Consider the following 26,895-nt stretch of genomic DNA (forward strand, 5'->3'; position numbering starts at 1 on the left):
TCACACCAAAAGTTTGGAACACTAGGGAAAACATGAGAACAGAGATTTACAAAGATTACCCAGACCACAAGGTTCGCACTTTGCTAGCTTCATCAAAACAGTGTGTGTTTTATAGCATCAGTTTAACATAGAGCAGATAGAAAACAACATGTTCTCATGTTTAATAAATGAAAATTCTACTTTTGTGGCCCACAAGTTCTTTCTCCTCGACACATTTGATCCAGGTGGTAAAAAGTTTGGACACCACACATCCAAACTCTTCAGGTCATTGTCCTGCTGGAAGGTGAACTTTAACCTCTGTTTTTTCCAGCCTCTAACAGGTTTTTTTCCCCCCAGTATTACCTTGAATTCAACTCCATCCATTTTCCCTGTCCTTGCTGAAGAAAATCCTTCCCACAGCATGACACAGCCACCACCATGTTTCACCATAGGAATGGTGTGGTCAGACTGAGGTGGTTTCCCATTCCACAGAACATTTTGCATGTACACCAAAATAACTGTCTTTGTCTCACCTGACCACATCGTCTTCTTTCGCATGCTGGTGTCCAAAGTGCGGCCTGGGGGCCCCTCGACTGATTTTGTAGCTCCGCCCCCCCAAATACAATTAAAAAATGACTGAAATTTGGACTGCCAACACATGTGGTTGAAACAGATGTTTTCATTTTTAATTAAAACTAAAACTAAGAACTAAAACATTTTTGTTGCACCTTATTGGCGTACGATTATTACGGATAAATTCAAACCATCTTGGATTGGAAAATGTTTGATCTTTTAATAGTCAGGCTTTTTAATTTCACAGTAAATAGGAATACTTCTACTTAGTGAGTTTTACTCCAGAGAAGACTTTAGTGGCCCCCAAATCTGCGTTTGACTAATTTATCAAAACTTGGTTAAGCAGTAAAAGTGATCCAAATTCTGTTTTTAGTTGAAACTTTTTTTCTTTTTAGTTGTTTTTTTTCCACCAACATTTGCTAATTGGAGTCTATTTTTGGAGAACGTGACCAATAGTTTTAGTTCAGTTGTGGAGTTCTGCAGCTCCTCCAGAGTCACCAAAGGCCCTTTTGGTAAGATTCTCTGAATAATTTGCCTTCCATGCTGAAAACCCTGTGTTGTTTTCATCAGTTAATTATGTGCAACTCTGTGCTGGCCTATCCTGGTGAAATAACCAAATCTTTCGGTTAGCAACATGCCAATTTCCACATGCCAGATGTCGTTTTTCCACATAGTTTCAGACATGAGAACAGTCTATTCCTCGCATTCCAGTGGAGAGGTGTACCGTCGTTTAAATCCAGCATCTCTGCAAAGTGCTGAGAAATTAGCACTAACAGCTGAATTAATTGATTCATCTTCATTTGCCTGAACCGTTATCTGTCTCCAGCTGTAAAATCAAATCAGGCGTTTTCAAAGAGGTCACGGAGTTATTAGAGAGAGAAGGAGAGTGGAGGAGACAAAAGAAGCAGCGCCTCGTTATCCCTCGTCAATCGACTGACACACATAATTGCAGCAATTTGCTTAACTAAGAAGTAATAATCTGCAGTAAGCACGGGTGTCCCACCTCCCCTCTCCACTCCCCCAGATTGAAAATGTAAAATGTCGTGTTACAAACCGGCACACAAGGTGTCTGCTCCGCTAGAGGACACGAAACATGCCAAGTGTGCGCTTCTGAAGTCCGCGCTAATCCAAGGATTGCGTCCCGCCACATGTTTCAGACGGGATAAGGAGGTTCCGTGCCAAATTAAATTCTGATTTGGCTCTTCTCGGCGCAACGACTTACACTGAATCATTTGACCGTGTACTTCTAAGTACCAAACCAGACATGAGCTTTGCAAATTAAAGGCTTTTATGGGGGACGTAATGGGAATTTGTTCCAACGCAGAGACTTTGATGAGTCCTGTTCAGAAATTCCATTTGCTTTTCCGTGGCTTTTATCTGTTTTCATTAGGATCTAATTGATGTCATCAGTGTAGTTTATCCAAGGCAGCTGACCAAATTAATTAAGCGCAGTCTTCGGGCTGCCTCCGCGAAACGCGCAGCAAAGGGGGAAACGGAGGCGGGGAGATAATGCGGCGCGGAGCAAGCCGGACACGTCTGCGTCTCCACGCCGAAGGGGGAAAAAAATGCGAGAGCTGCATTAAACATTCCCACTGGGCGTTTGAGGCCGTCCATGTGAATTGTTTATATAATAACCTTGTGACCTCCATAGAAAAAAAAGCCCTCCAGAGTGTAACAGCTCCTCTGAACCTCTGAGACCGAACAGAAGACGTGCCTCTCTACAACAAGGTTCTGCCTCGCCACCCTCCTCCTCCTCATCCTTTTTGAGAGAGTACGTCGCATGTAACTTGTGGCTTAGAGAGAATTAGAACACTAAGTTCATGTCTATTTCTCTCAGACATCCAACATGTTTAGGACTTACCGTTTCATGGAAACACAAGAGCTGTAAATGTTTCAGAGACACATGATTTATTGAACAGGTCTTATGGTTTCTGCATGCGGAACGGGAGCTGCTAAGCGTCTTTGCTGAAAGGTTCTTGACCTTCTTTTCCTGCCGCCGCTCCACCTCACCGCTCCAGACATTTAGGACCGGAACGCGCTTGTGCGCCGCCGGTGTTTGCGTTCCCTGCAGTCCCTTTGAGAACAACCGTTTTCTCCCAAATGACTGCACTCGACCTTGGAGCTGTTTGTTGCCTACTCAGGGTCAGCAGAGAGTCACATGTGATGTTACGGCTCATTTCCATAATTGCGCGTTTTTTGAAATGGAGCTGCGTGAAAATGTGTCTGCATCGAGAGTGCAACAAATGTACGTGCGGCGGTCCTTATGCGAGACGTCAGTTAAGGCCAATTAACTCGGTTGTGCTACATGGGAACAGACTCGTAAATGAAGTCCGTAACACTCAATTCGGTGAAATCTACATTTGAAAAACGGCAAAAAGACAGGTGGATTGCAACGTTTCGACATATTTTTATGGAGGTGCTACAACATGTTGGTGTTTTACAGGGATTGACTGATTTATATCTTTATCCACCAAATAGAGGTTTTATTTCTAAAGAAATGCATATCTGCATTTCATTCAGGCAGAGTGTGAGAGTAAGGCTTAAAGATAACATGAAGGCTAAACAGAGTGCAGAAAATTTGCTCTACCATGGAACATACTGGATTTAGTTTGAAGCTTCTTAGAACCTATTATCCACTAGAGAAAACACACAGAGGCCACAGTTTAATCATTACTAGCCAAGGGAATAAACTAACATATGAGATGGTAATGCAATTTTTAAATGATAACTCTAATACTTCAAGAATTTCAATTCAAATCTTACAGTGTTATCACATTTGATAGTCCGGTAAACTCGGTTATATTGGGGACCAAAACTGAAACATTTGTTCCACTTTGAACTGGTGAGGTTTCCTTTCACACTGCGCTGAGTCAAACAAACTAAACCTATGAGCAACCAGTTCCTCTCCTCGCTCGTGGTGGCGCTGAACCAGGAAGTACTGAAGGAAGCGACACAAAACCTATGAAGAAGAAATTAGCATAACTTCGTTCTTCACAAAATGCAAACAAAAATGGAGCGGCGTCAAATTTCAGTTGTAGGATTTCTCTTTTGTCTTTGGCTAAATATCATGAACAATTTTTCCTGGCAGTGTTTTGGCTGCATTTACCCAGAATGCCTTGTGCTATAGTCTGCTTCCTACTTTTGGAGTGGTCTCCGGTCACATATGCATTCGAACCACGCCAGAGTTCACTTCAACCAAACTGAGACCTAAGTTTGAAGACATACCAGAGTTCATTTTCTTATATATTAATACTTATTATAATGGCTTCATTAAGGGCAAAGTGGATTTGTCGTCAAATTCTTTATTTGACTGTACAAATGTGTCAAATGAAGCTGATTCTTATATTAGAAAGCCTATGGTACTATAATCTTGGTGTCACTGATATTGTACTTTCACCTTGAGAAAAAATACTGAGTTTTGCTAAATGGCTTCTTCATATGCTTTATTTAAAAGTTGTACTGAGCATTGCAAAAATAAAAAGTAATTTACAGAATAAAAAGTTAACTTTTCAGCCTTTCTTATGATTTGAATCTTCTAAGATGATACCTTCAAAAGTGTCTCTAATGGGCCTTGTATAATTCAGGCATTCCAAATAGAGCCTTTCAAGTAGCTTTATAAATATTTCAAGTACTTTTCATACAGTAGAAAACAAAATTTCTCAGTGTCGCTATTTTCTAGTTTGCTGCAGCTCTCCTACACACAACCAAGAAAGAAATTTGCGTGCTTGAAGCTCAGCTGGGTCCTTTCATGCATGTTTTCTGCTCACAGTGCCTTGGAAAGCTCCTCATGCTCATTGAACCTTTTGACATTCTGTCACCTATCACCCAAAATCCTCTAAGTGTGTTATTGGGGTTTAATGAGACAGACCTACACAAACTAGCTCATGGTTGGAAAGTGATAGGGAAAAAGTGGTTTTCGATCCTACAAATAAAAATGTACAAGACATGCATGTGCATTCAACCTTCCTGAGACAATACTGTCTAGAACCACCGTTCACTGAATATACTGCGGCGAAGTTCTTACGGGAACGCCAGTAAAAGCTTTGCCCATCTACAGACATAAGCTTTTGGATTGAAGATGCTGCAAGTTCTGCCAAAGACTTCTAATTGGATTTAGGTTTAAACTTTGGGTCATTGGAAACCCTAATAAAGCGTTGATCCATGTAGCATCAGATGTGTGTTTAGGGCTGTTTCGTTCAAGCATGAAGGAAAACGACTGAAAATTGAACTGCTGGCTTTATTCACAAGGCTTTTGCAGCCTCTAATTCAGGGTTAGTCAAACTTCAGTCCTCCAGGACTGGCATGTGGAACGTCTAGCTTTGATACAACTGCATCAAATATTTGGTCATTTTCTGGACTCTGCAGGAGTTCATTGAATGGTAAACTTCTACCATTCAGTAGGTGAATTCTTAAGGCAATTTGTTGCGCTGGATTTTATAAAAAAGGCTAAATACAAAAAAAGAGGCAAAATATGTAGTTTTACTTCTACTTGTAAATTATAATAATTGGAAAATCGTGAAACATCTCATAAAATATTCTGTTCTTTTTTAAGAGATGTACATGTAAGGATGTGTAATCTCATAATGTATCTCGGAAATAGAAAGTATTTTAATTGCACGTAAATAAATTGTATTCATCTGTCGAAAGACGTCAACAAAAATGTGTGCAGTAACTGAAGAAAAAGTTAGGACACCCCAGGCCCCAGCAGATGGTGTTGTCCCATTGGTTGACAACTTCAGTGGGAATCTTCTTGTGTCAACATGTCAGTCTCTGACAACAGTTTCTTGCACTCTTGGACTTTCCATTTGTGAACTCTCAGCCAGTCATTGGTAGATTTACTGGAATGTTTTGGACCATCATTTTGATGCAGGGTCCAAGTTCTCCTTCAGCTTAATTTCATTAAAAATATTTCTACAGATAGTTGTCCTTTTTCTTAACCAACCCTCTGGTAGCAGAATTTAAGATGAATGGATGCAAATCCCATGATGAGCATTTAAGGTTTTTTGAAACTTCCTTTAGCACCTTGTGGTCTGCTTCGAGAGTAAAGTTGCCTGGACGGCTACATGTCTAGATGCTAACATTTGCTTTGACTGTCCCACCCTTGTAGACTCACTTCACAGCAGAGTGGCTGATTTCAGAGTTAAATCCCCTTAAATTGCACAAGTTAGTTAATTTAGTGAAATTAAAAAATATTGAGGTGATTAGTTTGTATATATTTTTTTAAGATTGGATAACTAATTAGGTTTTACAGTGCAGGAGCTGATTTGTCTTTCACTTGTTGATGATTGGGCAATATTGCAGGCCAACTGGTGTGTAAAAGTGTGAATTCAAGCAGGGAGAATATTGCGTAATTAGCAACAGAAAACTTACAAAACATGAAACCAAATGTGTATTTCTTGTCTAGTCCTATTTTAAATATTACAGAAAAGACTAAAATCAGAAATATTTGCCATTCAATTGGAAACGTCACTTGTGTTTCCCCTGTATTTTACCACTTCTCTTTTCCAGGAGGAAATTCCTAAGCTGCCTTTCTCCTGATCAATGGACATTCTTCTGGTCTCCACTGAAATCATGGCATATTTGAGATTTTTTATTTTAATTTTTTTCACTCAGAACAATCTTAAAGTGAATGTTTTGAACTGAAAAACTTCATTGGCAAAACTCATTTATATTTTTACGAGTCACAACAAGAGCCCATAAGTTCCCACCGCAGCTGCTGCATTTGCTGAGAAACATTTCCACGCTCTGGCCAGCGCCACCAGGAATCAAACCCACTTAAAACAAAACAACAACAACAACAAAAAAACAAAGTAAAACCAAAAAAAAACTTCCCTTTTACGTCACTTGATATGTTCTATTTGCAACAAATCAGAAACCAACAGGGCTCAAAGCAGGCGAGCTCCCTCTGTGCTGCGGGTTAGTGCGGCTGCTAATGGCGTCGCGCTCTATGGCGGCGCGCGGCAGGCTGAAGGGAGCTGCAGGAGGAGGGGAGGACGGATCCTGTGCTGTGAATGAAACCGACTCCATTTGCGACAATTGGGAGATGAAAGCGCCGAGTGAGCCGCTAATGAGAGAAGCAGCAGGAACACCTCCTTAATACGACAACTTCCCCTCCCTTTATTGAGCAATTACTTTTAAGTAGCTGCTTTGTGAACGAGGAATCCTAATCAGTGATTAAAGCTATTGGAGGGAGCCGTAAGAGGTGTAATTGGTTATCGGGCCGACCAGTGTTGTGGAGCAGACGATAAAGAGCCGAGCGATGGATCCAGCTGTGACACTCGCGCTAATATTAGACTTTGTTTTTCATATTAGCGATGTTTATGGTCGGCTTTCGCGACCAAATGTGGCTAACAGTGGCTAATTAAATTTCCTACTCAAATTAAACGCTTTAAATGTTCGATGTCAGAAATTTCACACAGCAGAAAATCCTTTTCATTTCAAAGTAGTAGGGAGGATTAGTTACATCAGTAAGCGGTGAGGGGAGGAACACTACACATTGAAGGCTAAGCATATGTTAGCAGATTTGCATATGTACAATTTCACCAGAGTTCTGTGTGGCGGCCATCTGGCTTGTAAAGATTTAGGACAATAGCCATGAAGTGCAATTCTCACACAAAGTGTCCAACACTTGACAGAAAGGAAAGGAAGAAAGAGGCTGCGAACTGAAGAAACCTAAAATACAGGGCGAGGGTGTTTTTGGCCGCACACAGTGGAAATTATCTCCCGACAACCTGAGCCTGATTTACGGGTTGAAAGCCGGAGTCGCCGCTGTCTGAGAGCCTCAGCGGGATCCAAAAAAAAAAAGAAAAGAGATTGTGTGTTGGGGTTGGGACTGTAGGTCCACATGTGGAGCTGAACTGTTAAAGTCACAGAACCGGAGTTTCGAGATTCCTGAGAAGGAAGGAACTGGGTTTGTTTTTAGGTCTGCGAAGACATCTTATCCAAGAGGAATCCTCGGCTCTGGCTTGCTCTGGTATTCAACCCCATGCGGGGGTCTTCAGCCTCTTCAGGGTCAGTCGGTTCATGTACGTATCGCTGCCCTGCGCCCCACAAGCTCTGCACGTCTGCAGGCTCAGACAGATGAGGTCTGCACAAACGCATTACTAAACTGTAACAAATTAAAAAAGGGATAGTTCTGAAAGTGAAATACTAATAAATGTTTACAGCAAACTCTCTCAGCATCTACATTTTATAGAAACCCCTGAGGCTAAAGCTAACGGGTAGTCCGAGAAGACCCAACACCAGAGGGGGTTTCTACCGACTTAAAATAACTACAGACTTGTAGTATTTCAAAGCAGTTCACACACTTTGATAAATCTTAAAAGGTTTCCTTTTATTGTTTTTTTTTTTAAGTCAATGATTCTACACACAGTAAATAGAAGGAAGGAGGCGGTGCGCCACCTGTGATCTTCCTGTGTGAAACACAAATTGAGAGAGGAAAATGTAAACCACGACCAATATAACTACACCTGAAACAGTTCAAGAGAATAAAGTTTTCTGTCAGTTAGTTCATTCTGATCGGAAACCCGTTACATCTCATGAAGTGTTTCACACAGGAAGATCCAATGTGGTGCCCAGTCTCTTTCCTTTATCTCCTCTATAAATAATAATAGACTTCTATATGCACAACCACCCTGAAACAAATACTCAATTATCCAGTTCGGACCAGAGAAAATCTAATGCGGTCCATCTGCATTAAAAACGGCTACAAGTAAATAGGCTTTGGCCAGGACTACCTTGAAAAAGAGGTTTTTAATCTTAATGGACTTTTTATTCTAAAGGTTAAACAAAAACAAAAAGTAAAAAAAAGTTATTTCACAGATAAAACCGTCACAAAATTTTTTTTTAAATATCCTTAGATGTCTACATCATAAAGAGAAAACAGCTATATTAGCAATTAGCCGATTAGCTACGTATCACATTGTTCTCATATCACCTTTATCTTGCAATGTTTTCTCTTTATTTCTTTATTTTTCTCTTTACATTTATTTTGATGTCACAAAAATAAATGTAAAGACGGTAGAGGCCTCAAAAATGTCTTTGTAGCCAAGTGTCATTGACCACAACCAACAGTTTTAAAGTAGACTGTCAACAAAAAAAATGGCAGTTTTAAGCTAGGTTTATAGTTGACACTGTCCACAGCTAAACATCAGCCTCGCACGCTGTAGCAGCGCCTGATAGTGGAACTCTGAATTTTTGTAAATCTGAAGAAATACTTCCTTCCTTATTAAAAAAATCAGAGTCTCAAAAATATCTAAAAAAAATAAATAAAAAAAAGGGTGTCGAGCTTAAAGCGGTTGACTGGTGTGCGGCGCTCATGCTAGCTTACAGCTACTTTATTTACTTTAAGAGCAACTGAATAGCATTTTGTGAAGATGAATCTCATTTTCACTCAGCTTTGTGACACCTCCAACACTAAATCAGGACTCCAACAGTTTTAGGATTTTAACAAAACCTCACTTCAACAAATCCAGAACGTTGTCCTTTAAGGAGCCAGAAATGTGCAGCCCTTTCCACACAAACAGGACAAACTCTTTTTAAGTCCTTGGTGACAGTCCACATGTTTCATCTCCACATCCTGGACCCAAATGAGCTGTGGCAGAGGTGGAGAGCACATTGTTTTGACATAATTATGGACCAGTTTTTTTTTTTTTTCCCCCATCTTCCGCTGGAGAAGAGCAGCTGAGCCCAGCTCTTAATTAGTATGATATGTATAGAAGAGTGATTTATGACTTAGTTTAGTTTGGAGATCCTATGGAGGGATTCTTTGGAGATGCTCTCCTTTTAAGTATGAAAGCAAGCAAAATTAGCTACTCAGTGAACGAGAAGAGAAACCGAGATCAGGAACGACAGATTATCTTTCGCACATAAAAGTTAAGAAACTAATATTGAGAGAAGGGTTCAAAGCTACGAGCTTTCTTATCCGGGAGCCCAAACAATAAATTGCCCTCACATTCACTGAAATGTGTGGTCTGTGAGGTTTTTCTAATGACTCAACGAGATATTCATCAAAGGTGAGCAGGAAGTCTTTGTTTCTTTTCTTCTAAACAAGCCTGAGAGAGGGTAAACGAAGCCAGTCAAATGTCACTGCAAGCAGCCGCTGCTGCGCGCACTCAGCTAGTTTCAGAACACGACACCTTCGAGCCGCTGCCATGACGGGAATCCTCCGCCGCAGAACCAGGTCCTGCTTCTACTTTCACAGGGGATTTTCTCGTCTGGTAAAATGGCATGTGTGTGTCCAGGAGCATATGGCACACAATCAGTTTCCTTTAACTCTAAGAAACCTTACAGGTTCAACTGTCTCGCTGACTGTCATTCCTCTGCTTGAGGTAATTCACTTTAATAATGGACCAGAACATCAAACCTTTTTACTATTAAGGACATTTTTATGGCAACATTAACTGAACTTGGTGACTTTATCTTTGTCATTGTGCCTCAAGAAATAAATCCTGAAGTGAAATAGAAGGACTTCATCGTTAAATGCTTGTCTATATAAGGTCTAAGAAGAATTGGAGTTTGTTAAAATAGCATGAACCTGACGCCTGGGTTGCACCAAGGAAGCGATCTAGCAAAAGATTGAAAGGGGTTTCTGCTTTCTGGATGGTCTCCTCCGCTTTGAAATTCAAGAATTTGGCCGAACAAACTGAGAAATCTCTAGATAAGCAACAAATGGAAGGTTTCATGGTTTTAGAACAATAGAGAAGGAGCTTGGCTGACACATTGTTTCGTTCTTTTGGGTCGACTCTGTCCAAGCCCTTGTCATGGAGTCCAACTTACTGGTCAACATTGTTAAATCCAGTCTGATAGAGAACAATGATATGCTGGAAAGCTGGCTTCGCAACCATCCATTAAGAAATAAAGCACTCTCACCAGGATTTAGATTCATTTCAGTGTCGGTCACTCCATCTTTTTTTGTCATCTGGGTCATGGCTGACTTCATTTCAATAAAAAAGTTCCTCAAGATGAAAGAATAGTTAGCACGGAATAACAGAGATTCGTATTACAAACACACTGAATGTCTCCCATGAAATGCCTACAGATGTTTTCAGTCAAAACTTACAAGATAACAATTACTAAAACACTCTACTAATCAGCTCTTTACAGCCAGAGAAGTTATTACCCAGTGTAAGACTAAGGAAATTCCTCCCCACCAAGCTTCCACAGTGCTGCTGAGAAAAGAAAACGAAGAAAAATACTAAATAGTAAATCCAAAATCCTGCAGTTCATACTCGAGTTAAATGTTTGCTGAATCAGGAGGAACCAAGTCCTTGTAGAAGACACTTTTACAAAACTTTGAGAGGACTTGGAGACTCAGAACTGGCTGAAGGTATTTTAAGAATGTTTTTAATGAAGAATGTCTTGACTAGGAACTTTTACCTCTGCCCAACACTTCCTGATATCTGAGCACCTAGATTCTTTTATGCAAATGTTACCATAAAACTTGTGCAAATCAAAAATAATGGACCATTGTCATTTTAATGTACCGGAGGATATTCACCACCCTTGAAAGTAACTCTTAGATTATATCAATTGGTCTTTTTTCCAAAATGTGGAAGGTGTGGTGCAGTATTTTGTGGATTTTCTAAACTGCAGTAATGAAATTCAACATGTAGTAGGCTTCTCCTTCTTTACATATAAATTCACTCAGCAGGAATTAGGGTTGTTGTCACTCATTTTTAGGTTGAAAACACTGGAAATGGAAAACAAAAAGTGTTTAGCTGTAAAAATGAAAACCCAAGGCCAGCTGAAGCTCAGTTATTGTGTTCTTAACTCATCAGCAGCATCTGAGGAAAAAAATCATATCACAATACTACAGGTTCAGAGGCGAATGTCAAGATTGGGAGAAATGAAATACTTCACTCTGACGATGTCAGACTTTAAACATTTCAAGTTACAGAGTAAAAGATCGACTGGAATACAAACATAATACAGGAGCAAAAACAACCACTGTTCAAGATTTACACCCACTTTGCAGAAGCTGCAGACACAAGGAGAAGTTGAGAGTCTGCTGTGCTCCACTTAGAGAAAAGTTGCCTTCGTATGAGCCCAGAGCGCGGTGTCTGTGGTATCTACAGGGAGGCCGATCCACTCGATGGTGGGTTTCCTGTAAATTCTCCTGGTGACACCCATGAGGGACTCTGACATAACAACCGGTAGTCAGTTTGCCTCTGGCCAGTCAAGCAGGGAGGAATAAAAACAGCTTATGCACATGTTTGAACTGCTCTTAGCAAACAATTAGCAGCAGCTTTTGTTGGAACTTCGTGTTAAAGTTGCTCCTTTTTTTCCCCCCCTTCTCACCCTCAAACTAAAAACAGCACTTGTCGGATGTTTAACTTTCACTTTGATAAGTCTCCTCACCGTCCCGAAAAGAAAGAAAAAAACAAAACGTAGTGCCCTTGATGATTGGCGAGCCAGACATTATGAAACCGCGCCGAAAGTTGCGTATTAGTCAGTAATTAAGCAAGTGGGTTTAGGGCTTTTTCATGCGATCCTATCTGCACACGGTAGATTCTTATCACTCAATATGACATTTTGAGAGAAGATGCAGAAAAATGACTAATTTGTAAGAACGTTTAGCACTATTTGTTCGGCTCACGCACGTGTCTAAATTAGTTTCAGGCCGCAAAAATAAAAAAAAAGGATTGTGAAGAGAGATCAATCTATTAAAATTTTGTGAGTTCGCCTTCTGAAAGGCAAACATGACTCAAGCAGAAACCGTTTCGAGTGTCTGACTTCTGTCCTCGACATCACGTCTTGCACTGATACGCAAACCTCGTCACCGGCGCATGTGACCCCAGGCTGGCAGCAGCTTTCAACTCAGCTATGATCGACTGTTGGCGATAATAAGGATGGAGCCCATTTTGAAGTTTGATCACATTCTTGAAACAGAAAAGTCGTCAGTGTTGAAACTAAGGTGTTATGAGTGCAGGGTGTTATACTTGGGGTGGGAATGCAGGTCAGATTTACATGTGAATCGGGTCAAACGACAAAATGCAGTGAGGACAGCGCTGCTCAGTTTCTCCAGCTGTCCAATTGGGGGCAGCAAAGTGCCAGAACTGGAAAAAACAGAATTGCTTTTCAGAAGCAGATGTGGGTGATTTCACCTCTTTGTCATCAGGTGCATTTGTGGTTTCGGAAGATATTTTTCAGACGTGTCATGCTCACTTTGATGAATTGGAAGTAATTTTATATCCAAAATAAATATAGAAATAAAGTCCAGCGTTTCCCCAAGCGTATTATAAGCCTGGCGGGCCACCAGGCTTTACTTGCAGCCCCACCAGGCTAAGCACTGCTTATTTATTTGAGTCTGTTTAAAATGCTTGCATATTCTAAGACTTTATAGTTGATGTTCAGGTGTTAATTTTCCAATAACACATGATTATCAAGTGATATTTTCAAATTTCCTGTCAACGTTTAACATTTTTTAACTCAAAAACACGACGGGGCGCTGGATGGATGACTGCTCTAGCGCCCAACCACCAGGCTTAGCAAGTTTTCTGGGAGAAACCTTTAAGTCTATCCATGAAAAATAATAAAGTATTTCAAGTCCATGTCTTAGTTAATATTTTACTATGTGGTTTAATTTATTAATTAGTTTCTTATTGTGACAGTCTATCTTTTTAAGTTATTTTCAAACAGAAAAATGCCCTTGTTCTACTACTTCTCTACAGATAACACATATTTATTTTAAAAATCACAACTGACCTTCACATATGTCATCCAGCATATATAGGATAACCCTAAACCCCAACATGCGACCTGATATAAGAAATTTTAAGTAAAGGGTCACCGTCTGAGACTTCATGCGCTCCTGCTGGGCTTTAATCAGAACAAGTATGTCCCTTTAAAAAAAAAAAGAAGATGAGTGGGGTCAAACCTCGCCCCCCCCCCCTTGCACAGCCTCCTTTGTCCCCACAATAAACACGGCCCCTGACTGCTCACTGCAGCCCTGATGCCGGTCCCTGCTAGACAAAAGACACATCCACTCGCTGCGCCAAATTGACTTATTTTTTATGCTAATCCCAGATTTTTTTTTATCAGACTGTTCCCCCCACCCCTTACTTGACATAGAGGAATTAACTAAAAAAATAATAAAAAATGAGAAGAGACCCCCGATTATCTGTTCATAAAGATGTCTTATCCCCTGACAAGAAGAAAGGTCTGCAGAAGGCTTTAGCGCTCCTGTTTGCACGTTCGAAATGCCGATGCTAATCTAAATCATATTAAAGACACATGTTTAACCAGAAAATGAACACAGATTTTAGTGGACACATCAGCCAAAACCTAATCAGATCTGAGCAGTGTGGAAATGCAAAGCATCTCCTAAAGCGCTGACATTGCTTTCAACATTAAAGTCCTGCAAAATGGATTCTTGATCAAATCAAAAGTAAAAACAAATACTTATCTACTGTAATATTCCTGACTCTTTTAAATAATAGTGCTTCATTAACCCTGTGAGCATGTAGACGAAGAAAAGCTGCAAGAGAGGTGATGGGAAGTGATTTCATGTAAAATAGGGAAGTGATATTTCTGCCTTAAAATGAGAAAACATTTTACTACTAGAAGGTTACAGTATTTAGTTTTTTGCAGACATTTACAAAAAGGAGTAAAACATATATATAATCCAAAGAAAATCTAAATCAAAGACTGATACCTCTGTTTTATGAGAATGCAAATCACTGTTTTATTGATTAAAAGTAAGTAAAAGAAATGGTGCAGAGGAGTTTTAAAAAAGTTCAGTTTTATTTCTGTAAAGTTGGGGGAAAAAAATACTGCTTTTTCTGCTGCAAAAGGTTGGAAGTGTTTCCATAACGGCTGCTTATTATTTTACATGCAGCAGGTTGCCATCACACGTCTCAACCTTTTCATGCCAGCCGACCTTCACAGAAGAACTCTGAACCATTTAGAAGTCAAATTGTGAATCCCGCCAAAAGAAAAACTGAAATAAAACTAATTTACACAACTCACCCAAAGTTCCCGTACTTTCGTTCAGAGTAAAAAGTAAGACGATTGCATCACGTCATCCTTTTTTTCCCCCCAAAAAACTAAAAGGAAAACCCAAGTAGTGACTTCCTTTTCCGGAACCAATTTATTTTTTGCAGTTGACCTTTCCATCAGCCTTTTAAGAAGTGGATCAAATGTACAAAAACTCAATATTTTAGGTTTATTGTTACATGGAAGATTAAATCACAGCAAAAAAAAAACAAAAAAAGTCCTTGTCTAGGTATTTCAGCTGACACAGCTACATTTTATTTTGAATAATCTAGATGTCCTCTACAACAAAAATCTGAAATGCATGAATTTCCGTGAATAATTTGGAGTTACGATTCGCAGAAAAACTCTGAACCGCAATTAGACGGGGGTTCAGTGTAGCTCTGTGGCATAAATATCCAGTGCCTCCATGAATGAGCTGCTGATGTCACTTTACCACAATTTACTTATATACGGCTTTCTTCTACACTTCACGTGGCATGAAATTGGCTTAATGCAGTTTTTTTCAAAGTGATGGCCAGTAGGTGGCGCTAAGGAGGCCTCAGGACGTTGGAGGGAATGAGAAGGGGAAAAAAAGCTAAAACTATTGAATCTAATACATTTTTTACCATAAATTTTCAATGACTTTTTTTTTAAATCATAAAATCTAGCCCGTTTTTTAATCATTATCAAAACATAAAAATAATCAATTAACTTTAAAATATTATTTACCTCACTCATCTTTCTGATTGGTTGGCAGTAAAATTCACCAAGCTGCTTTGCTCCTAAGGTACCAAACCAGGAATGGACAAGTTCCTGACCAGAAAGACTTGTTGTGACAGCAATAGCCCTCTAGGAGGCGCAGCACTTACTTTGACACCAACTGTGATAAAAACAGGATAAATGTAGTACTGACTGAGCAGCAGATGAATTGGTGTCCTGGGGTGACACTGTGTAAACAAAGAGCTGCTTTATGTCTGAATCCGCTTGTAGTGTTAAAGGTCCAATGAGAAATATGCTATGAACACGCTCCATTATGAATTCTATTGAAAATCTGGCAATAAATTAAGCAATAACCAGCAGTAAATGCGTCTGACACATTAGCACACTAACCATTTGTTAGCTGGCCTTCTGAAAAAAACAAACACATAAATTGATTAGTGTCGGCCTACGTCAAGTTTTTTTTTTTGTCTTCAAAAATAAAAAGGGTTGGATTAACAAGTTGTTTTAAAATCCATCTGATTTTGAGGAAACCTTTTGGACGTTTTTCAGGAAACGCTCACTGGGAGTTCGTTAGCTGAAGCCGGGAAACAAAACATAAAAAACAATGACGCTGCTGCAGGCGTCGGCGCCACAAAGTCAAAACACTGCAAACTGAGAATGGACGTGCCAACGAGCTGCTGAGGAATCTGACTCACAATACACACACCCAGCGTAAAAAAAAGGGCTAAAAACTTTATTCAGTGTCTCCACGCCTCTGATAATTAAAGCTGGAACAGAAACTGCAACAATACAAGAACGTTTCAGGGATAAATCTCTATTATTATGGTGCTGTTATTAAACAGATGATGCAACCGGTTTTGTTCAGCTACTCAAATCACCCTTCACTATATCCTAGAACTTTGTCACAGAAATTATTTTGAGTTAATTGTTTTGATTTTTTTTATTTCGTATGTGTGCAGCAGTTTTAACTAAATAAAACAACTTTCTAATGGTCTCTTCTGCTGATAATGACCTGTACAGAGGAAGTGAATCATTTTTTGTAGATTAGTTCTTAAAAATTCAATTCAATTTTGACACGCTTCATGCTAAATTAGGAGAAGGAGGGTCTTAGTGCTGTCAAACATGCTCGAGCTCACACCCTTCAAAAAAGGCGAAAAAGTAAAAGGAAAAAAAAGAAGAAAAAAACAGAAAACTACTAAATTTTGTTGACGTCGTCTACAGACCTGAAGTCTCCATATAGCTAGACAGAACTCCAGATGGAGCAGAAACAGTGTGATGGAAAATCATCATGGTGGCTTTAGAACTATTGCTTTAAAACTGACTTATCATGCACATGGTTTGCAAATTTTAAATTCATTCCATGTTTTCATGCTCAGAAAGAAAATTCTTTACAGAACTAGGCCAGCTGCAATAAGCAATAAACCAGTTAATCACATGATCCATTGAAACGAGCTCAATAACTTCTATTTGCATGAGTTATTGTTTTTCTCTTTTCTATCTTTCTACCAAAAACTGGATGATAAAAGTCTTCAGTCTGGTGCTTTGGTCTCAACCAGACCACTTTTTGACAAACACGGAGACTTCATAATTAACTTTAAAGTTTCTGTTTTGTTTATATATTTTTGGATTTTTAAAATGTCTTCCACTTCCTGTGTTAAATGTTCATTACAATTTAAAGTTCATTGATCTTTGAGAATGTCTTCTTGCATTATTTTGCCATTGTTCTTATATTACTTGAAAATAATGTCAAAACAACAATATTATCATGTATCACAATAACTTCTGGGACAATTTATCGTCCAGCAAAATGATTCATCGAGTGATGCCTAAACAGAAGTAAGATGTGTGTGTAGCAGCCTGACCACGCAGTCACACGATTCTGTCCTTTAGGGAAACTATTGGTGACTTTTGTGAAGGTTTTTCAGTTTACAGCAGCCGCTCACTCCTAACTGGAACGCTGTTAATGTCTCCATAATGAGTCAAAGTCATTTCATGTTCCTCAAGTAGAAACCAACCCAGCTATTCTCACCAGTCAGAGAAATGACTGTCGCAGGTATTTCAATGGGCTTGTTTATGTTTGATTTACTGTTTTACTCTGCAAAACTCCGTTTTTGTCCTTCAGTTAGAAGTACATTCATCAGAGAGCAAATATTTGAAAATTGCCTTTGGTTTAATGCAAGAGTATAGAAACAAAAATAGTTTTTTTTCCAGACTACATAAGCAAGATATCTCCTTACTGAATCTCTCTAATAGCCGTGTGTTAAACGTCTTGTTTCTTTTTGGGGGGTTTTCTTGTTTGTTTGCCCTCTTTTCAGCGGTGGGCAAACCTGAAAAAGCAGCCGTCTAAGAACAATTTTCACAAAGCCAACATCTGCAGCAGAAGAAGATCTGAAGTCAAACCGCAAACCCCCACTGACAGCCGTGTTTTCAGCCTCACAGTGTGATCACTACACGCCGAATTTCATAACCGTTTCCCCTGTTTTGGAAATCTAGGTGCTCTCAGGGGGGGTTTGAGGGTAGACGTTTAGATAATGCTCATGTTACAACATATCAGCCAGACAGGAAGTTGGAAGACGCACGGCTGCGCGCCATCGCCTCTGTGCCACGTCCCGCCGTTAGAACATCTTGGACGCTGGAGACTTCACAACAAATTCTGAAAAGTTTGCAAACGTTCCGGCGAACGACTCAGAGCGTCGCGTTTATAACTTATTAAAACATGACCGCTTTTTCAATTCAAATAAGCAATCCTGACGGCTTTGACTTTTCACCGTGCTTGTCCATCTGCAGCCTACTTCCTGTGTTTTACCATACTCTTATTTAAATAAAAATATTTTTGATATAATTTGCATAAATTGTCCCAATGTTGTTCCTCTTTGAGTCAAAATCCTGAGCTTGTAAAATTAGCTTTTTAAAATAGAATGTTTTACCTTTAAGGGAAAAAAAACAACAACAAATGGCTCTCCTGGAGTAAACACCAAGAATCTTTCATAAATATGCTTTTTCTAAAATAAAATACCCCAATTATCATCTATATTCGCTCAAAATTCTATTACCCTTTGCAGATAGTTGCTTTTTAAAAAAAACTTGAGTTTTACAATTTGAAGAAGAAAGCTATTAGCTTAATATTTCAACCTGCACTAAAAAAATTAAACACCCACACACTCACTACGTGCAATTACCATGTTGAAACTAAGACAGAAGTCTTTTTTTTTTTTTTTAAATAAACCATCGTGTCCCCGGAGACGTAAAAAAAAACAACAAAAAAAACACTCAACATAAGGCTTCCTGAACTCACACATGACTGCAAACCACAGCACTTGCACTGTTTATTCAGTATTATTCATGCAGGAACTCCACCTCCCTCCTTCCCTCCCTACATCTAAAATGTCAATACCGTCAACTGCTCAGAGTCCCTCATTCTCACCACTGTTCTTAAATTAACACCTCTAACAGAGCCTCACTCCAGGACGGGCTCAGTACAACGCCGTTACAACGGCTACAGAGGAAAAATGATGCGAGTCAGCACCTTTTTAAGCCACGCACTATTCTGACCCCTTGAACTTTCTCACGTTTTATCATGTTACAATCGCAAACTTCCATGTATTTTATTGAGATTTTCATGTGACAGATTAATGTAGACCAGTGCATAATTGTGATGTGAAAGAAAAGGGAAGCTGATAAATCTAAAAGGTGCAACTAAATGCCTTTAGAAGCTGACTTGAGCTGTTAGATTTTAACAGAGATGGGAAGATGGATGAGGCTAATTCAGGGTAATTTTGGAAGAAAACCTATTAGTCTGAATATTAGAGAACATCAACCTTAAAGTGACAGGAAGACAGGGCAGAGTCACAAACGGTGGCCGGTCATTGGCTAACCCTGCCAACTGATCTGTTGTTCGTACTGGAAGGCAAGTCTCCGAACTCCTGGAATAAGCAGTTCCCCTCCAAAACAGGTGGTGGCAGCAGTAAATATCAATATAATCTCACATTTAATAACATAGAAATACCCTCAAGAAAATATTTTCTATCTTTGATGAGCCGTTTTGAAAATATGGATGCGCCAATGTGGCTCCAATGACTTAGACTGAACCATATTCATCTGTTATTCTCTGTGTTAGGGACAAAGGCGAAAATCAGCAGCATTGGGTGTAAAGGTTACCACAAAAACAAAAAGTGTTAAAAACAATATACATATAAAAAAAACAAGATTAACAATGACAACAATAGCAGTAATAATAATAATATTCTTTACTGGACTATAACAGAAAACACTGTTCAGTTATTAGAAATAGGAATATTGGACCCGTGATCCAGTGCGACCTGGTGTTGCTGGGAAAGGTGCTTCTACAAAGTGCTGACTAAAGGATACTATTTTTTGAAATAAAAAAGCTGAATATTACTTATCCTTTATGAATACTTTAGCAAGTCACTCTACATTTATTTATTTATTTATTTATATTTTTTTCCCATTTTGAGCTCAGTTCCTCTGAGTTTTCAAAAAAAGGTTGAAAAGCTTTAGCTAAACCTTCTCAAGGTCTAGATGCAATAGGTTTTGTAAGACTGAAAAAAAGACTGAAAAAAAACTAATTGAAAGCTTGGAGACCTACTTTAAATACATTTACCAAAAAAGGTAACAATGTGAAAAGACACACATTGTTAATTACAGACATTAGTAGACTTAATAAAGTTCATCTGCAACAGACAGAAGATTTATGAATGCCACACCCTCAGCTGGAAAAAAAAAAGTTGAGGGAAATCTCCAGTCTGAAGATTTACGATTTGATGATAATCTATTAAAGGGGCAGTATTATGTGTTTTCCAGCCACATAGAATCCTTTTACAGCACAATCAAGTAAGTATGCTACCCTCAGTTGTTATAAAAATGTTTTTAATATGACTTAAAAGAAATATGAGTTAGTAATTTAAAGCCTTGAAATTGGGCTTCAATTCAGTTCCACCAGGCATTTGCTAATTGCTCCAGGCTAGTCTGAAGGAGCTTCGAAGGCGGAGCTAGGTCCAACCAGGCATTTTGCACAGCTGAATGGTCGCCATGGGAGATTTAAAGGTTTCTCAATCATGCAGGAAAAAAAAATCAAAGCAACACTCCAGGTGTGTTTTTGATGAATAACATTTTAACGGGATGTAAAGCTTAAAAAGGTCAACTTTACATAATCCTGCCCCCCTTTAATAATTTGCTTGACATCAACACTTTTAGGCATTTCTTTGTTTTGTTACCTGCAGGGTCAGACAGCCCGGCGTCTCCGATCTGTTTGTACGGGTTGAACTTGGGCTTGGGTGCGACCATGGGGGCAAACTTCTTGGGGGCCTGCTGCTGAGAGACGGAGATGCTGGCGCTCCCCAGAGACGGAGTGGTCTCCATCCTGGCGGCTACCTGTCCGCTCTGGTCACTCGGTGGGTTCCACATGGCTCTGAGCCGGAAAGACACACATCATCAAACGAGATCACTGAATCTGTCTCACACACACGGCAAATAAGTGAAGTAAAAATCTGGAGGTGGAAGTAAGTGATTATTTCGGTAGATTTCCTTCCCCCACACCCCTTTAAGATTGTGCAAGATTTAAAGCAGCTGGCAGATTTACGGTGCAAAAATAAGAGAGCGAAGGCGATGCTCTTGACACGCAACGTGTCCGTTCTGATAAAGAACCTAAAGCGGAGAGGAAATCACTTTGAACCCTGACTGTGATCGTCGTCTGCGCTTGCAATGCCTACACGCCATCAACAAATCAAAAGTGCGATACGTCAGACAAAGAGCGGCGAAAAACAAAGTATTTTAAAAACAGAAAGAGTATTGAAAAATGATGTAATGCATATGTAACCAAAACATTTTTAAGTGTTGACAGCTGTCAAAAAAGGAGATAGAATCAGTCGTTGGGGGAGATAGGGATCATTCTGATTTATAAACCATGAAGGATTATGAATTAGATTATGGGAGTAATTCTTTTTCTTTTCTTTTTTTTCCTGTGAGAAATAATTAAAATCCGTGATCAAAAGTGCCAATTTGCACCGTGCGACATTCAGACTTTATTTATTTAAAATGTACATGGTGTACACTACAGTTACAGTACAGAGAACATCACCAGACACTAATATGACTTGCAGACGCTGAGGACACACACATACAGTGTTTCACCAGAACCTTCTGAAATCGTTTGAAATATTTCAACTATTTATGCACCGTTCTCTCTCTTTCTCTCTCCTTTTTGTTTGTGTTTTGTTGTTCTGATGTTTCTTGCTCTTTATTATCCTCACTCCATCTGATGCGGTGTTTGTATTCTTTCACGGGAGCATGGCAGACAAGCCCACGCGCAATCATCCTTTAATACCTGCTCAAATCCCCCTGCGCCCCCCTGCCTCCTCACTGGCTCTTAGTTATGATTTCTTTCCTCCTGCTCTGCGTGCTGCACAATTCAGATGAGCGTCGCTGTGTCACACCCACCTGTCTTTGCAGACCAAATTCTGTACTTTCCCAACACAGTCATGGTAAATAGACTAAAACATGGATCACAGCGCAACCGCTTTGGGGGACAGAGACAACCACCGTCATCAAACACGACTTGGGTTGGGCAATGTGGACTTGAGAGTTTTATCACGATATTTTGTGGTACTATTGTGATATTGATAAAAATGACGATAAGAACTATTTATTACTTATTTTTTAGGTAACTGTAACTGCATGGCCCCACAGACAGTGCTCTCGAAAAACATGTCAAGAAGTAATTTCTATCACTCAGATGCACAAAGTAACTTATTGGTATTTGAAAATATATCAATATTTTTTTTCACTTTTTGTTCCAGTCTTTGAACAAAGAATGGAGAAACTAGTACAACTAGCAATCTCCATAATTTGGACAGTCTTGAGAGTTTTAAACAATTTAATTTGAATGTATTGTGGTAACAGTAAATCAGAATTCTAAGTATTTTACATTGATAAATGATAAACGATACGATAAATGCCACACTCCTAATCCCAAGAGCTACCAGGTTGCACCAAACTAACACTAATAAGTGATGAATGTAGTTACTGAGAAAAGACCAAGTTGGCTATTTTCAGTGTCACTAAGATGTCTGAACGTTGAAGTCAGAAGAAGAAAGCGGACGGTTGTGAGAAACTTCCAGGAAAATAAAGTATTTTTTACGTCAGTAAAAATGAAAAAGATAGAAAGACAGAGACACGACTTTCAGCAGGTAACAGGAAGGCTGATCATTTATCATCTTGAACGTCTGAATTCACTAGTAGCGGTGCACAATATATTGGCCGATGTTAGTCACTTTTTAACATATCGGTATCGGCCCGATAAGTAAATAGGTCCTAATATTAATAACAGACATTTATTTCCATCTTATTGATGTTTGTATATGTTTTTCAGGTTTGTGGTATTTATTTCAGCACAATAATAGTTCTGCAAGATTTGGAGTGTTTATACTGCAGACATTTCCTGAAGGAAAGGAAATGTCAGTGGTGTGGTTGTTTGTCATGGTGTTGAAGGGTTGGGAACTATATATAATATCAGTAAATATCAGTTATCAGCCATAAAGGTAACATTAATATCTGACATTATATCGGCCCAAATGTTCACATCTGTTCACCCGTTTTCTAGGCCTGTCACAATGACAAATTTAACAGGACAATAAATTGTTCCAGAAGTTAATGCGATAAATGATAATATTGCTTTGAGACCATTTTCAAGTAACATAATAGTAATGGCATAATAATGCAAGAACACATTCTCAAAAATTTATCAATTTTAAATAGAAATCAGCATTTAACACTGGAACCAGAAAACATTTTAAATATCCAAAATAAATAAAACAGACAACAAATAAAATAAATTGTAAAGTCCAAAGCACCAGACTGAAGACTTTTGTCATCCAGTTTTTGGTGGATGAAGAAAGAAGAGAAAAACAGTAAATCACGAAAATGGAAATCGAGTTTGTCTTAATGTATCATGTGATTAATAGTCGTTGCTTATTGCGACAGGCCTGCTGGGGATGTTCGCTTATTTTGAAGTTGTAGCTAAGCTTTCCACACTATTTACTGATCTAAGATCCCAGAGCAAGTTTTCATTCTGTATTAAATATGTTATAACCCTGTTTTACAGTGTTTGACATTGCCTTTGCTCTTGGCATAAATAATAAATAACCATTTACAGAAGAACGGTTATGTTCAATGATGTTCGCATCTCTTCTTATTGGCCTTCAAGACATCTCAGAATTGGTTAATAGCTGCGTTTGAAGGTGAAATTCTGATAGCTACATCTCCAATTTGCTCAGGAAGATTTATGTTGCTCTCCATCAGGGCCAGATTTTTGAAAAAAACAAAAGAGCTAGGACAGTTGCATTTCCAATTTCTGACCTAAAAGTAGGCCAGCCCTTTTTTATTTGCATGAGTCGCAAATGACTGAATACTCTTTAAACGGAATACAGCACAGCAACAGGCTTTCTGTCATTCTTCTGGTGATTTATGAGGACCACGGCCGGATGGTTTAGATTACCTTTATTTTTAAAACCCCATAGATGTTCCATGTCATTATCGAGCTGATATACTCGTCTTGCTCCTACTGGACAGAAAAGCTTCGTCTTGTCCAATAGCTTTAGTTTTCTTGGAGGCTCACATTATCACGTCTGCTTGGACTGTGCAGCCACTGTGGCAATTCAGGCTCAGTTCAAATCCGAACCATTATACATCATCAGAGCTGAAAATGTTGACCTTGGTTTTCTGAAATGGAGGAATATTTCAAGTATTCTTCAGGCTGCATTGTTCAGCTGAAAAGCTGGATCATACAGTTTGCTTCTGAAGAGAAAAGCACAGCTTTGCTCCAATAGGACCATGTTAGAGCATGTTTTTTTGCAGCGTTTGGACTTCATACAGATAACCTCGGTGCCACATTTGATAAATCCGACCGCCTGTTTTTCTTCAAACTATTTCCTAAGACTTTGAAGGTCAGTTGAAACAGTTTTCTTCTGCAGCTTTTTTTACAAACTAAAGTCAGTGTAGCTGATGGCAGCGACTTGTTTGCAGTAAAAAAGCTTAATGCGGAATTGTCATAACATCTCAGACAAAATTTTGACTAGACAAATGCACTGGATTAGGATGCTGTCATGTCATCTTGCCATGTATGCCTAGCGTATTGATAAAATGGGTCTATGTGCCTGTAAGCAAGAGCAAGTTAAGATTTTTCATGTTTTGTATAAATATGTGTTGCTTTTGGTGGACCAGCATGCTAAACAGTATCGGGATCAGAGGTGTGGAATTTACAGTTTTCTGGTGTGTCAGGTCCAGGTGTGTTACTTTTGCCATATTCTCACTCTTTTGCTGCTACTTCTTCATATTTTAAGATTATTTCAGGGTAAAATTTAAAATTTAAATTCCCACAAGTGGTCAGACAATTTTAAGCCAAACCAATCAGAAACTTGGGCAAACGTTTAGTTTTACTTTCAGTTTCAAGCATCCTACAGAACATCTTCATAGTGAAATTGAGTAATGTCACCATTGGGTTACTGCAGCAGTATTTGATCTAACGTTTGAGTAATTTTGGTAGCAGTGTTGCACATATGCAGCCTCCGTGGTTCCTTCAGCAAAATTTCTCGACATGTCCAGAAAAATCCATGGCAGCCTGACTTATCTGGTCAAATGCTCCAGTAAGAGTGTTACTTCCTGTGGCGCTGCGTCTCCCTGTGCGACACAAGGCAGATATGCAATAGTGTGAAAGGGGTATTACAAAGTACAAGAAAAGGTTTGAGGAAAAAGACACTTTTGTGCTTTTAGTTTGTCTCCATATTTCTTTGAACTTCCGCAAGCTAACCCCACCACAAAAACACACGCATGCACGCACACACTAGAGCACATACACAACACTCTAGTTAAAGTGGAGGCTCGTGAAAAGGAAAGGCTTTTGTGATTGCCGGGGCAGTTTGAGATGACTCTCAGAGGCGTGACAGCACATTAAACAGTTCGCCTTACGAGGGCACGGCAGTCAGAATGTCTTCTATCAGTCGTTTCTCTGCACTTTTACAGTTGTCATTGAGAAACTGCTGCAGGTGCTTCTGTCACATTAATCTTTCATATCCACCAAGGAAACTATCAAACAAAGCCATCCGAATGAGGACCACAGAGAGTACGGAGTTCCAACATAAAATGGCAGGGTTCAGAGATATATATATATATCTTTTTTTTTTTTTTGTTCAGGGGAAGGCTTGACATGCTTTCTAGTAAATATTCTCTGAGGCCTGTGAACCGGATCGCGCGTTGAAGACATAATCAAAACCGCAGACGCCGGCGTGATCGGAAGCTCCCGTAAAAAAAATAAAGAAATAAATAGAACGCTGTGCCGACTGGTGACTGACTTGACTATCAGCGACTCCTTGTGCCATCTTTAAAAGCTCTGCTGTAAGAATCTGAAAAGCTGAACATTTAAGCTGAGGTTAAACCAGCTGATGCATAAAAGAGCTTTTAATTTTATGGTCTGTAAAGACTATAAAATTATTTAGTCTTTACAGTCTGTAAAATAGTTAAACGCAACCGTTCCACACAGACATGAACTGCTATATCTGCATCATTCAACCACAAGCAAATGTTTTTTTGTGTGTTTGTTTTTAAGGGAAAAGTTGTTCCTAGTGTATTCACGTGAATTTCAGAAAGTGCAATCTCGGAAAGAAGGAGTCAAAAGGGGTATGGCTGGTTTTGCTTGTTGTGTTTTCCAGTAATAGTTGAGTCTGAAAGGTTAATTACAGACACTAATCAATTAAATATGTGGAAGTAAAAAAGTAATTCATGCTTGGGGGTCCTGGACCTCAGAATCATCTTTCTTTGTATTGCGATGAGTAACATAATTGGCAACATTTCGGGGGGGAATGTGGTTTTTTTATCGATTTGAAAAAAAAAAAGAAAAAAGGGTCTTTCTACTAAATGACCCAGACGAGAGCAGCTGAGTCGTAGTGGCAAAGGAAGAATAAGCAGTTTGGTATTATCCATGGGCTACCAGGAACAATATGAATCAGTGATGATAAAACACTATAAACCTAAAAACCCGTTTGCATGATTTAACAGATTTTCCACTGTTCTAGGAAAACAGACACCATTTCGTGTCGTGTTTAGAAGGGGTTTTGACCCACTTAAAGGTCCAATTGTAGGCTTTTTTGAGCAATGTTTGTGTTTGGTCTTAAGCTCTTTGGTAGTAACTGTTTAAGGAAGGCCGTCGCTTTACAAGTAATGTTAAATGTAGGTGAACAAAGTGAAGAAGCAGTGTCAGTTTATTCCTTGTTACAGAAGCTCAGACACCTTTTGGCAAAAGGTTCAACGCGCAGTTGATCTTTGGTCAGTTTACTGTTTATTACTGTGTGCAACGCTCGACTGGTTTGCAGACAATGAAACGTCCTATGGCAATAGTCATGCTTCCATCCAATTAGCATGTGAATTTTGAGCAAACTTTTAAAATGTGGAAGAAAGTAAAATGTGAATTCCTTCTACTCGTTTGGAATGAATCGACCAGGCTACGCAAACTGCAGTTTTGGCAAATGTTGAAATTAACAAAATGTAGAAGTTGCAAACTCGGATTGGTAAGACATGTCTAAAAAATGGCGAGTTCTTCTTTCAAAATGGAGATTCGGACTTAGACATTTTTATTGAGTT

The 26,895-nt window shown here is 39.2% G+C and overlaps 1 protein-coding gene across 6 annotated transcripts in view; it reads right to left on the reverse strand.

Annotated features, from left to right (window-relative positions):
- lpp (LIM domain containing preferred translocation partner in lipoma) overlaps window positions 1-26,895 on the reverse strand; it is a 186,793-nt gene that overhangs the window by 105,582 nt on the left and 54,316 nt on the right. For all 6 annotated transcript variants that reach the window (XM_008407672.3, XM_008407670.3, XM_008407668.3 and 3 more), the window contains one exon: window positions 20,481-20,674. In XM_008407672.3, the coding sequence (XP_008405894.1) occupies window positions 20,481-20,670 (190 nt within the window). In that variant the 5' untranslated portion in view covers window positions 20,671-20,674. The remainder of the gene's footprint in view (window positions 1-20,480; window positions 20,675-26,895) is intronic.

Source organism: Poecilia reticulata, chromosome 4 (genome assembly GCF_904066995.2).
Source record: "Poecilia reticulata chromosome 4, P_reticulata-male-v2, whole genome shotgun sequence".
Taxonomy (NCBI): domain Eukaryota; kingdom Metazoa; phylum Chordata; class Actinopteri; order Cyprinodontiformes; family Poeciliidae; genus Poecilia; species Poecilia reticulata.